The sequence below is a fragment of the Lagenorhynchus albirostris genome, chromosome 10 (assembly GCF_949774975.1).
Source record: "Lagenorhynchus albirostris chromosome 10, mLagAlb1.1, whole genome shotgun sequence".
NCBI classification, from domain to species: domain Eukaryota; kingdom Metazoa; phylum Chordata; class Mammalia; order Artiodactyla; family Delphinidae; genus Lagenorhynchus; species Lagenorhynchus albirostris.
The window spans coordinates 63,212,668-63,225,155 of record NC_083104.1 but is presented as its reverse complement, the minus strand read 5'-3'; the positions used below and the strand labels follow the sequence as shown (position 1 = coordinate 63,225,155).

General features: G+C 45.4%; 1 protein-coding gene across 3 annotated transcripts in view; it reads right to left on the bottom strand.

The window, feature by feature from the left end:
• Positions 1-2,753, bottom strand: part of GCLC (glutamate-cysteine ligase catalytic subunit) — a 39,310-nt gene extending 36,557 nt beyond the window's left edge. For all 3 annotated transcript variants that reach the window (XM_060162540.1, XM_060162541.1, XM_060162542.1), the window contains exon 1: positions 2,141-2,753. In XM_060162540.1, the coding sequence (XP_060018523.1) occupies positions 2,141-2,290 (150 nt within the window). In that variant the 5' untranslated portion in view covers positions 2,291-2,753. The remainder of the gene's footprint in view (positions 1-2,140) is intronic.
• Between the last annotated feature and the right edge of the window lie 9,735 nt (positions 2,754-12,488).

Here is a 12,488-nt window from a genome sequence, read left to right as displayed (position 1 = left end):
TTCCATTTTTAAAGTCTCGGAGAGAAAAAAATCTAGGGGGAGAGGAGAGATCATAAAATACACACAATGCACAAATAATACACAGTAGTCCCTCGGTATCCACAAGGGACTGGTGCCAGGACCCGCCAGAGACACCAAAATCCGCAGAGGCTCAAGTCCCATAGTTGGCCTTCCATTCAGCATCTGTGGATTCAGCCAACTGTGGATCAGGCTGTATTCACTATCCGACAAAAAAACCTCGTATAAGTAAACCTGAGCAGTTCAGACTCTAGTTTTTCAAGGGTCAAAATGTCAGATGCTGTAAAGAAACAACGAATTTCAGACTTCTAAAATCTTCTAAATTTATTTCTCAACCCACTAATGGATCATGATCTCCAGTTTGAAAAGTAATTTTCTGTAACATAAGAGTGATTACCTTTACATGATGCTGGAGGAACAGAAGCATCAGCAAATGCTTAGATGTGAGACAACCCCCGTTCCCCCACCCAAGTCACATCGCTGTCCAGAGATGTAGAGGTACCACAACGGAGAGTTAGCCCCTGTTTGATTTACAGAATCAAACTGGGGGAGACCAAGCTTTCAATGAAGTCCTATTCCAGGAGTAGGAAGAGTGGGGCTTTTTCCTTAACCACCGGGGAAGTCTTCACAATCTCAATTCTTCCCCTTGGGTCATGCTGCTTATTTCCAAGAGGACTGTCAATACTGGCAGGCAGGAATTTTATTCTTTTTGAAAATCTTACACTCTACCCAGACATGACTGAAGCAGAATTTAAAGTAATAATAAATAATCAGTGGGTTATTTTTTAAATCTAAGATAACTTTTCTACTCCATGGTTTCTGTTAAACAGTAAACTCCCCATTCCAAAGGACACGGGTTTGTTAGCGGAAAAAAAGGAAAGGGAGGTGTGGGAGAGAAAAAAACATCTAGAGGGAACAGAGGATAGATCATAAAATAAACACAATACACGAATATATAAAATGTCGGATGCTGTAAAAAAAAAAAGTTTTAGTCTAAAACTGAAGAATCATCACCAAACATACTGTACCCCTCTTCTGTCCAATAAAGTATGGCAAACCACTTACGATAGAAATGTGAATTACTAGTCATGATACTTTTCTAGCTTACAAGAGCACAATTCCTTCAAATGACAGGCAGAATTATTTTCCAATCATAGAAAAACTAACTTTTTGCAAGGAGAGAGATTCGGCACTGGTGTAGCAGCACCTTGACACTTAGGTAAAGAGTGATAACACTGACAAGGAGATAAATTATTTACACCTGAGCAAGCCATGGAAGGCAAAAGGTAAAAACACGAAAAATATAAACGAACCTTTCCAGAAGTCATTTGATTATTTGAACTGTATATACACGTCTTTTTTAAAAAAACAGGAAGGAAAGGCATAAAACGCTTTGGCAGAAAAGACTTTAAAACTAACAGGAGGCAGTGCTTTCCAAATCATTCCAATAAACAATGGTTCAATATTGAGAATCTAGAGGCATTTCACCTCGAAGCAGCACACATGTGGAAGCACAGATTCGGAAAGTTTATATACTAGATCTGGGCCATGGAAAGACACTAACAAATCCTAATTTTGAAGCTCTCAGAGTTCCCAGTTAGAATTAAACCAAGCCATGATTTTTAAAATTTATATCTATAAAGTGGTGGTCGTGGGGTGGTTGATGAGGAGAAGCTGGAGGTTTAAAAGGCACCAGGATGAGGTGGGGCGGAAGCGAAATCCTGAAGACCTGATTCCTAACAGCAACCGGCCTTCTAGGACAACTTTAGTCCCTTTCACGTTAATGGCATTTTGAGACGGGACCGTGGGTCGATAGGCGGCGGGCAGACACCCCAGCCTGAAAACTCCTCCAGGCACCCAGTGTCACACTTTTGCACGCTCACGCCCTCCCAGCGCCTACTCCGCACTTGCTGAACGGAAACGAACCTCGAATGAATGAATGGGAGAGAGAAGTCCGGCCAAAGGCTCGGAGCACGGCCCTGGACAGCGCTGGACGCCCGCGGGCTCGGCGGGGACCCTCGGGGGCGCGGCGGGGACCCTCAGGGCAGCGCAGGGCGCGGACCGAGGGCGCAGGGGCCTCGCCGAACAAAGGGGCGCGGGGCGGCGGGGGCCGGGCGCTCACCTCGTCGCCCCACTTGAGCACGTCCTTGTGCCGGTCCTTGACGGCGTGGTAGATGTGCAGGAACTGGAGGATCCCGTGCAGCCGCACGTGGTCGGCGTGGCGCTGGGTCTCCTCCCAGCTCAGTGGCGAGCCCTGGGACAGTAGCCCCATGGCCGCCCCCTCTCCTCGCCCTCTGGGCCGGCGGCGGCCGCTCCGGGCTCCCGGCGCGCGGCGCGGGCCGGACACTCAGCTCCCTGCGGAAGGCGGCGGCGGCTCAGCCCCGAGGGGGCGCCCTCGGGCCGCAGCCGGCGGAGGAAGGGTCCGGTCCGCTCCGGCTCCCCCGCGCGAGTTCCTCGCCGCCCGGGGGACCGACCCAGGGGCTGGGTGTACCGCGCGGACGGAGGCTGCGGACCGGGGGGGCGGGCTGGACGGCCCTCTGCCCGACGGCCTGGCCCCTCGCCCGCTCCGGCTCCCGCCCCGTTCCTGCTGCGAGGCGGCGGCGGCGGTCCCCACAGCCCCGGCGCAGCGGTGGCTCCCGCTTCTCTTTGCCGGTGTCCTGCACTACCTCCTTCCTACTTGTGACCAAAACCTGCGCCGCTGAGCATGCCCAGTGCTCCCAACCGCTCGCCGCTCCCCAGGTTGATCCGCCGCTCCGGATTTTATACACTGCGGGCTTGGGGCGGGGAAAGGAGGCGGTGCGGCCGAGAAGGCGTGGCCGAGCACCCGCAGAGACTCAGAGGATGTGGGGTAGGCGTGCGCAGGCGTGGTTAGGGCGGAGTCCAAGGGGAGGGCCTCACCAGGCCGGGGTCGGCCTCGCTTTAAGCAAACGCGATGTGTAAAAATCCGTTTTCTCTAATCCAAAGAGAGAAACTCTGCGTTGGGGAAGAAGTTTGATTATTCGAATAAATGAAGAATCCACTATATTATTTTTTATGGAGAGAAGCGCCTCACACTTATAAAACCAGGGTGAGAGCAGCAGGGTGTGGCAAGAAAATTTGTCTACAGGTTTTTAGACGTGTACATATTATAAGTATTTGTGTAGTCTCTAACTATTTATTTGATGACATATGTTCTTTGGATGGCACAGACACCGTTCACTGCAACCAAAGGAGCTTTGTCAACATTTCCATAAGGATCGTTAGACGGAATCATCTCCAAAGTATATCCCCCATCCAAACCTAGGATTCAACCATCAAGTGATTAAAATGATGCTCATGTGAGCTTACCACGGGGTGGGTTTTAGAAACAGCTGGGGTTAGCCTTATCCTGGCAGGAAAGGGAAGGAACGAAGTACCTCGCCCCCAAGTAGTTGTTCAAAAAATATGTCAAAAGAGCAATGAGATGACAGATCAGGGGAAAAGTGACAGCAACTAAATCATATGTATACTGAGACCAGAAAGTGTGTACTTACTGTGCCCTCTTCCCTCACACCACAAAGTTAACATTTAGTGACCACTTAATGACTGACAAATGGGTACATGATCGTAGAAGTCTCTTCTCCCACACCCTTCATGTTGGCTGTGCCCATCTCAGGGCTTGGGGACATGGATACCCAAGGTCTGGCTGTAATGTCCACAGGGGTGTATGCGTATGTGTCTGGAGTGTGGGTGGGGATGTGAGGGGGTTTGAAGCTCAGTAGATGGGGTTTCAATCATCTGTTTCAACAGCCAGGATAAAAAACAAGCCTCATTCTACTTTGTCCACAGCCCCCTCTTCCTTGTACCCTCCCCACCAACCTCACTAGACCTGTGCGGTCCTGGCTTTCTGCTGTTTTTTCTGCTTGGAATTCTTCACCTGACACAATCCTGTTCATTCTTTGAGTCCCAGTTACTCCTCTCTGTCTTTTGGTTGCACTTGTTCATGTCACTATTTCTACGTTATGATAGAATCATTTAAAAAATATTTCCACACTAGGTAGTGACTTCCTCTGGGATAGAGATGATTCACGCCTTTTGTATCTTTAAATCTAGAAAAGTGCTTTGTATAAATGGAAAGAGGCAGTGTGGAGGTGGGGAGGGAGGGATAGTATTGGTCACTGTTTCACGAGGCATTCACGTCCAGGCGAGGCATCCAAAGGATCATTTTGTAATTCTCATAATCTCATCTCACATCTGCATACCCTGGCATTGTTCAATACAATAGCCATCAGCCACATGTGGTTGACCATTTGAAATGTGGCTAATTTGAGAAAGTGAATTTTACTTTTGTTTTAATCCAGTAAAATAGGAATTGTAAAATTGATGTTCCATTTGGCTACTGGAAAGCTTCTAAGTAAATCTGGAACAGATTGGGAATGTGGAATCCACTTTTTCATCTGTAAATTTTATGAACTCTAAATACGGATCAAGTATTTCCAAAGAAAAGTTATTGGACTGGAAATGAGCTGAGTGTAATACACACACCAGATTCAAAGACTTAGTACACACACACAAAGAATGTAAATATCTCATTAGTAATTTTATATTGATTACATGTTTCTATACTAGTATTTTGGATATGTTATAGTATATTACTTAAATTAATTGACCTCCAGGGTGACTTGTAATTGCTGTTACAAGGGGAAAAAACAACTACAGATCAACAGACGTCATATTTAACAAGTCATTCCCCTCTATTTGACAGTGTTTTGCATTTTCTTTGGTTTACTTCTCGATTTCATTCTGTAGATTGCACCCAAGACTGGGTTTCGACTTGTGGGAGAGGGTTTTCTGCAGACAGCCCCGCAGAGAACGTTTAAGACCTTAATGATGGCTAAAGCGAAAAGAAGGCGCGCATATCGTGCAGAATCAGCGTTGACCAAAGGTGGATTCCCGGACAGTTCTTCTGCAGAAAACAGCAAGACCCACTGGGCCGGAACCCAGCGACAGTACAAACACCGCATCCTGCGCTCGGGGTATCCAGGGAGGCCGAAAGCTCCGCCCCCAGGGCCGCCCGGAAAATCCGGGCGGTGGAGCCGAGGGGCGGGGAGCAGGCGCCGCTCTGAGCATGCTCGGAGAGCCGGCGGTTCGCGCGAGGAAGCGGTGCGGCCGCGGGCGCTGCACGCCGAGACGGTGTTGTGGTCCAGCCCCCGACACGTGACTGCGCGGGTCCGGCCCCCGCGCAGAGCGCCGCCTCGCCGTGACTCAGCATTCTGTGCCGGCTCAGAGGTAGAAATCAATCCCGGAGAGGCTGGCCAAGTTGGAAGTGTGGTCCTGCACTCCTGCCTCCGGGGCTGCTGCTGCTGATGTTGCGGCAGCCATTTCAGTCTCGTCGGTTTTCGGGCCTTCGGTCAAAGAGGAAAAAAATATGTTTCCCTGTGGCCACGCCGCTCCCAGTTTCCCCTGAGTCAGCGGCTCCGCGGAGAACCCGGAGCTGGCCTTTCACAGGGCGAATGAGGACAGCAGAGGGGCTGTGCCTAGGGCTCTCTGAGGTTCAGGCTACTTGCGGTCACCCGCACCAGCCTTTACTGCTCCGTTTGGCCTGAGCATCCCCTAGATGGTCTCTTAGGTGGTGTCAGTACCTTACTCTTTATGGCGTACCTGCTTAATGCCACGCTCTTTGATTTGGAAATCTGTGAGGCAGTCCTGGTTGTTGTCTCGTTTTATGGACGAGGCAACTGAGATCCAGTAATAGCGACAGGTAGTTGCTACACAGGGACTTGAACTCCAGTGTGATTTCAAAGCCTGCGCACTTTCTGCTGCACTTCACATCCTGCGTGAAGCTGATGGCCTCCTGCAGTGGGACTCTTGGTTCTTCCTGCCCTACAGCCTTCCTCTTTTGACACACCCTTCCCCCAAAAGACCTCTGGTCTGCTAGTGAGGGGCTTAAGACTTTCTTTTTATTTTCATTAATTGGTAGAAAGACAGTTAACTTGAGTGTATGTAATACAAAATCCAAAAGCTGTGGAAAGGTGTTTCTCCCTACAATTTCACTGTACTTTGAATCTGAATTGATTATACTAAAGAAGGCCTCCAGGACCTTATGATAGAAGAGCAGTAGCCGAGAGATTGGGGTCTTCATGTTAGCTCAGAGGGTAAGCATCTGGGTGGAGCTAAGCAACGTTGTGTGTATCATAGGGGACCCCTACCTCTTCACCTGTTCCAATGAGAATCTGGAAGAAATGTGGTTTCTCTTCCAACCTAAACGTTCTCTGATGTTAATACTACTAGATTAGTTAAAAAAGTGCAAACCTTTTTGTATTGTGTAGTATTTCTAACGCATGATGCTGAGACGCGCAATTGCTATTTTAAGTAAAAAGAAAACAAAACCTTTTTTTTTGGCCGCACTGTGCTGTATGCGGGGTCTTAGTTCCCTGACCAGGGATCCAGCCCACACCCGCTGCAGTGGAAGCGCAGAGTCCTAACCACCAGACTGCCATGGAAGTCCCAAGAAACACCTCTTTTAACTTAGTTTCTAAAAGCCAATTTTTAGTTTATATGGATTTAAAAAGTATAAACATGTTCATTTTCATGTAGAGTTACTAAAGATGTGCTTGTCAAGGGAAGCCCTTTATTAAGCTGGGGAAGCGAGAGTGTGTAAAGAAAACGGGTAGGAGACAGCTGGGGATGAGGTTAAAGATGTGGGAGTGAGAAAGGATGCCTTAGAGGCAAGATCTCTCAGGAGACATGACTTGATGGGATCCAGAGCACACGTAAAGAGGTGAGCTTCTTTTCTTTTTTAAATAGTAATATCGTCTTCCTGTGAGATGCTAGGGAAGATGTATTGGGATGGGCAATGTGGTAGCTGAGTTCCATAGACTCACTCTTTTCACTGGAGTATAGTTAAAGAAACACAGCTTTTTTTTTTTTTTTTTTTTTTTTTTGCGGTACGCGGGCCTCTCACTGTTGTGGTCTCTCCCGTTGCAGAGCACAGGCTCTGGACGCGCAGGCGCAGCGGCCGTGGCTCACGGGCCCAGCTGCTCCGCGGCGTGTGGGATCCTCCCGGACCGGGGCACGAACCCGTGTCCCCTGCATCGGCAGGCAGACTCTCAACCACTGCACCACCAGGGAAGCCCAAAACACAGCTTTTTTTGATGGACATTTCCAAACAAGCACAGAAGTAGGGAGAACATAGTGTAACATACCTTTTACCCATGTTCAGTATCACTGCATGGCTAATCTTGTTTTGGGTATTCACCCCCCCTTATTAGTGTAGAGCAAATCTTACTGAGTATGATCTCAAGTGGTTAGCTCTAAATGAGTGCTAAAGAAAAAAAGAGGAACGTAGGGATGAGGGGCGATCCAGGAAGACAGGAAGGAATGAGCAGTAGGCTAATCCCTTACTGGAAATCAGTGTCCTTCATGCAGAAATTGGAGACGCTTGACGTTATCCAGTGGTTTTTATTCCAAATGTTCTAGCTATTGTTATAAATTATGGGACCTTGCATTTAAAAACAAAGCCAAAAACAAAACCAAAAACTGTGCTTGTCACATGTAGTATAAACTGTTTCACAATAGCTGGCATGGATAATTATTATGGTCAAAGTAGGCCCACTGTCAAAAGGAGAATAAGGATTTTCAAGCATGTATTTACCCTTTTAAAGATCCCTAATGTTAGTCTACACCCCTTCCCTCCCATTTCGCTTACACTGGTTCACACAGACATATGTAAACTTCATTGTAGATTAGATAGCATCAAATAATTCACCTTTGGCACACAGCAGCCCATCATTTGTGGATGATGAGATGTGAAAAGGTGCTAACTGTAGTTACATATACTTGAAAAGGCAATTGTACTAAATATTGAGCAATTTTGCTTTGATAAGATCAGTTCCTAAAAGAAAAAAAAAAAGGAATAATGTAATTTTACTTCCTGAAGGTATTTTTCCACACACAATACCCCTGCCATTTATTTTAGTACTTAGGCTGAAATGTAATAGGTACCTCTGGGGGAAAAAAATCAACTCATCTAAAATGCAACTTATCCTACATGCAACTTATCCTACAATCCACATGAAGAATCATCCATCTCAGAATGTCAGCAGCGCCAAGGGTGAGAAATCTTGGTCTACATGGATCAGGATTGATTCTAAGTATTATGTGGGTGCCTTTCCTTAAATCCTTGCAAGGGTTTCTAAGATCATCAGAATGATTAGTTGAGACGAACTGGATATATACAATGGTTAGTATCACTTTATTTGCAGTTACCATGAACACAAATATATACAGCTGTCTAGTACACTCAGTCTGTAGTACGCTTCTGGAGCTTATGATAGGAGGGTGAGGTTAGGGCCCCTACTTTATCCTGTTTTTCTTTTCCTCGTGTTCTCTTAGTCATCCAATCCCCGTCTCCTCTCCATAGCATCTTATTTCCTGTCCATGTGAGGCTAGTTATATATTTGTACCAATATTAATATTAAACTGCAGAGTTCTTAGTCCCCTGTCTAGATTTCTTAAAAATTCAGTTTAAGGAATGAAAACTCATTAGCTTTCTTAAAAGCTCTTTTCCTACCGGACAGGGAATATGTCATATGTATGATCAGGGCATCCAAGATGGCTATTCTCTTGTTCCCTGTACATCCCCTGCTCGACCAATACCTGCTTCACCTACACCTACTCCCGTGACTGACCTTCCTATTGATACATACTTGGCCCTGCCCCAGCTAGTGATTGTTTTAACTTTAGATAAGAACATCTCTACCATGATACTTATCAAAGGGGTGGTGAGAGGTGCCCCTCTGCTAGTTTCCCTGGTAATCCATGGCCAAGCTGACGTCAGTTCCCCCTGTAACTGGTAACCTGCCCCCAGCACACATAATCCTCCTACCCCCCACCCCCCAGCCCCAGCAAAGACTGCCACATAGTGGGGTGTTGCTCTAGGACCTTGCTTCTGGTGCGTAAGCTCCCCAATCCATTAAGCCACTGATGTCTCTGTTGCTGACTCCGGGCTCTTTTTTCGGTCTTGAAGCTGGGCAAACTGCGGGGTGCAGCCCGACAGCATACTGCAAGAAGGCTTGGGTGCTAATTTGCTGAGTAGTTGTAAAGATTGAAAATAACCTGCAGAGCAGCTGATACATAGTGGGGCTCATGAAACGGTACTTCTTTTGCATCAGTCAAGGCAGGGTAGGAATTTCAGGAGTAACAAACAGTACTACACTCAAATAGCAGTGAGCTCGCGAAGCATCTTCCAGCCATGGCTGGAATGGTAAGAAGTTTTAGATTTTTCTGGAATGACACTCCCTTGTTACTCAAAAGCTCAGTACCTGTAAAAGCTGGGGTTAAAACTCCCCCCTGGCCACTGAAAACTGCCTCTCTGGGACTTTCATTTTTAAGGTTTTGTGACTTCTGCCAGTGTCTTTTCTGGAAGTGTCATTCAGGCAAATCTCTATGGGTTTTCTACCTTATTTCTCCCCAAGAAGTAGCCTGGACAAAGTAGAGAACAGCTTGCTACACAGCAGCTGCCCCATGGCCTCAGGTAGGGGCGTTGTAGGGGCTTCAAGGAGGACAGGCCACAGCTCACATGGCACGTGAGCCAGTGAGTTCACAAAGAGAGTCGCCACAAAGCATCACATTGGGATGGGTAGCCCTGCCCTGGTACAGCCCACCGTTGCCCTTCCGAGGAGTGTTCAGCCAGAGAGATGTGCGTCAGCCAAGTAGGTTGCTCCATTTGTCCTTGATCTAGGGAAGGAAAGGGATCTAAGAAATCGTGCTACATCTGTTATGACCAGGAAGGCTCACATTTATTCCTCTCCACAAACCAAATAAAGCAGCACCTGATCTGGGTGATCACTGCCACCTGGTATGGTCACATCTCACTGTGGGCAGCAACATTCTTTGCAGTAAAAATATTCTCCTTTTCAAGGTGTGCAATATTATGGAAAAGTTTGGGAAAGACTTCTGTGAGGTATGAGCCCATTTTACAGAAGAGGAAGCTGAGGCTCACAGATTATTCCATCCTCAAAGGCCACACTTAGAAACAGCAAGTGAACAGCAAAACCAGGATTTGATACCAGGCCTGTTTGCCTTCAAAGTCCAAGTTCATTCCACCTTCTTCACACTGCTAAAAACCAAACCAAACCATATAAACAGTAATACCTAAATTTTGATTAGGCTTTTATGGCCTACCAAGTGCTTTGACAGAAGAAAGGGAGAATTAAGAGGGGAGGGAACGAACATTTCTCATATACCTACACTGCATCTGGTGCTTTCCATCAACCATTTTATTTAATCTTCTTAACAGTGTGAATTTCTGATTCACAAAACTTATAGTAGATGGTCTTGGTTTATTTTACAAATTTAAGTTGCCCTTTCATTATTTTCTCTCTGTACCTCACGAGTTCTAAGAACAAGCACACTAATAACTCATATTTGTGTATGAGAGTGTAGCTTTCACATAGTTTATCTCATTTGATTCTTATAACACACGTGTGGAGTAGGGCAATTTTACAGGGAGGAAACTGAGGCTGAGAGGTTACCTATCTTGCCCCAAAGTGGCACCACTAGCATAAGGCCAGGCTGGGATTAGAACACACATTATTTCTCCAACCCTGCCAGCACCTGGCCGTGGGCATTGATTCATGAGTATTTCATCACCAACCCAGTTCTTCAAGAGTTGAAGTTTAGCACATAGGTTTTCCTCCCCTCTTTTTCAAAATATTCCCGATCAACAGGAAAAAAAAAAAAAAAAAAAGAAAACAGAACAAAAAACACAAAAGCAAACCAAACAAACAAAATGTCCCCAATCAGTTGTCTTTTCAGAGCTAATACAAAAAGAAGGCTGGCCCAGGAAATGGCTTTCTTCTCTGGATAAAGGAGCCGCTGGCCTGGGGCAGGTAGTAAGGTCAGTGTCTCTCTTCATCCGGGTGATAGCTTGACCACCCAGGTTCACTCCATCTTTTCCCAAAGTCTTTCCTCCTAGTACCCTCACCTGACTCCTGCCTGCAGGCTGCCTTTACACATAGGCTGCCTTAATATAACATATAATACGCTGCCTTAATATATACGCCCCCCCTTTCACAACTGGTTTATATAATCTTGTAGAGTTTTACTATGACTTCATTTTAGAGATGGGGAAACTGAGCTGGAGAAAAGTTGAATGATAGAACCTACACTTAAACCCGGGTCTTCTGACAGAAAAATCAGGACCCTCCTTGCCCTAATTACGATGGTGTCATTTCATTCGGTACAGACTTTCGGAATCAGACAATCATCCTTGCTGGCTCAAGACTGTACAAAAGAAATTCTTAAGCTTGATTTTTTTCTTTTTATAAATTTCTGTTTCTTTCTCTATGCCTTTTAATTTCTTTGTCCAGAACTTTGGGGCATTAGAATAATTACCTAAGTCATGTGCTGATGGAAGAAGATAGAAAGGCTGGATGACCTTGAGAAGACCCTCAAGAAATGATTTCTTTCTAAAGGAAAATCTTCAATAACTACACTCCTTAAAGTAAACCCATAGATGTAAAACAGGCTACTCCTTTTCAGTATCATTCACTAAAACTCATGGTATTGAAAATAAAATTCTCTGCCCAGAGATGTCTCTCAAGCACATAGCACAGCCCTTTTTCCTGCCCAGGAAAACCGTATGTAACTTTTGTGAGAGCTCACGAACCATTTTGGGGAAATTCAGTGGGTTTTCTGAGTCATAATTAAATTGCAAGGGTGATAGCTAAAACCTTGAATGTGAGAATTTGTCCTTGAAGTTAAGATTATTACTGAAGTAGATTTAGGCACTATCTTCTTGTTTTCACTTTGCAAAACAAATAACTAAGAAATCTTTTACAGATGTCTTTTAATATTTAAGAACATGGATTAAATAAGCCCATAAACTGGCTATGAAATGAGTACCAATGTTGATCTGGGCTACAAAGAACTTTTGGAAATTTAGTCAATACATAAAGTTCCATGATTATATAATGAAGGCAATTCTCTGCCAGTCGGATTAAATGTGTGCTTGTTTATTTAACAAATATTTGCTAGGTACCCACTCTATGTGGGTCCTGTTCTTGGTACTGGGGACTTGGGGTGAATGGGAAGGACAACATTTCTGTTCTCATGAGCTTTCCTTCTAGAGGGAGAAGACAAAAAATAAACAAGTGAATAAGCACAGTGATTTTAGGTGCCATTTTGAAGAAAGTAATAGAGAGAAGTTATTACTATTTGATGATTTGCGTATGTCAGACCTTCTTCTGGTTAGTTTTGCTAATGATTTAACTACTAGAGCTGTGATTCTGCAGCCCCAAAAAGCTACCAGCTCTAGAGTATTTTCCTTTGCTCCTGCTGGGGATAAAAATCTATTAGTTGAAGTAGAGATTTTTTTCCTTCTTTTCCTTCAGGTAGGGCATATAGCTTCCTTCCTAAAATCCTTCCAAATGAGATAATCATTGTAATTGTTATTGAAAGACATGCTTTAGTTACCTTTGATAGTTTGTTATGCATCTCTAGATCTTAGA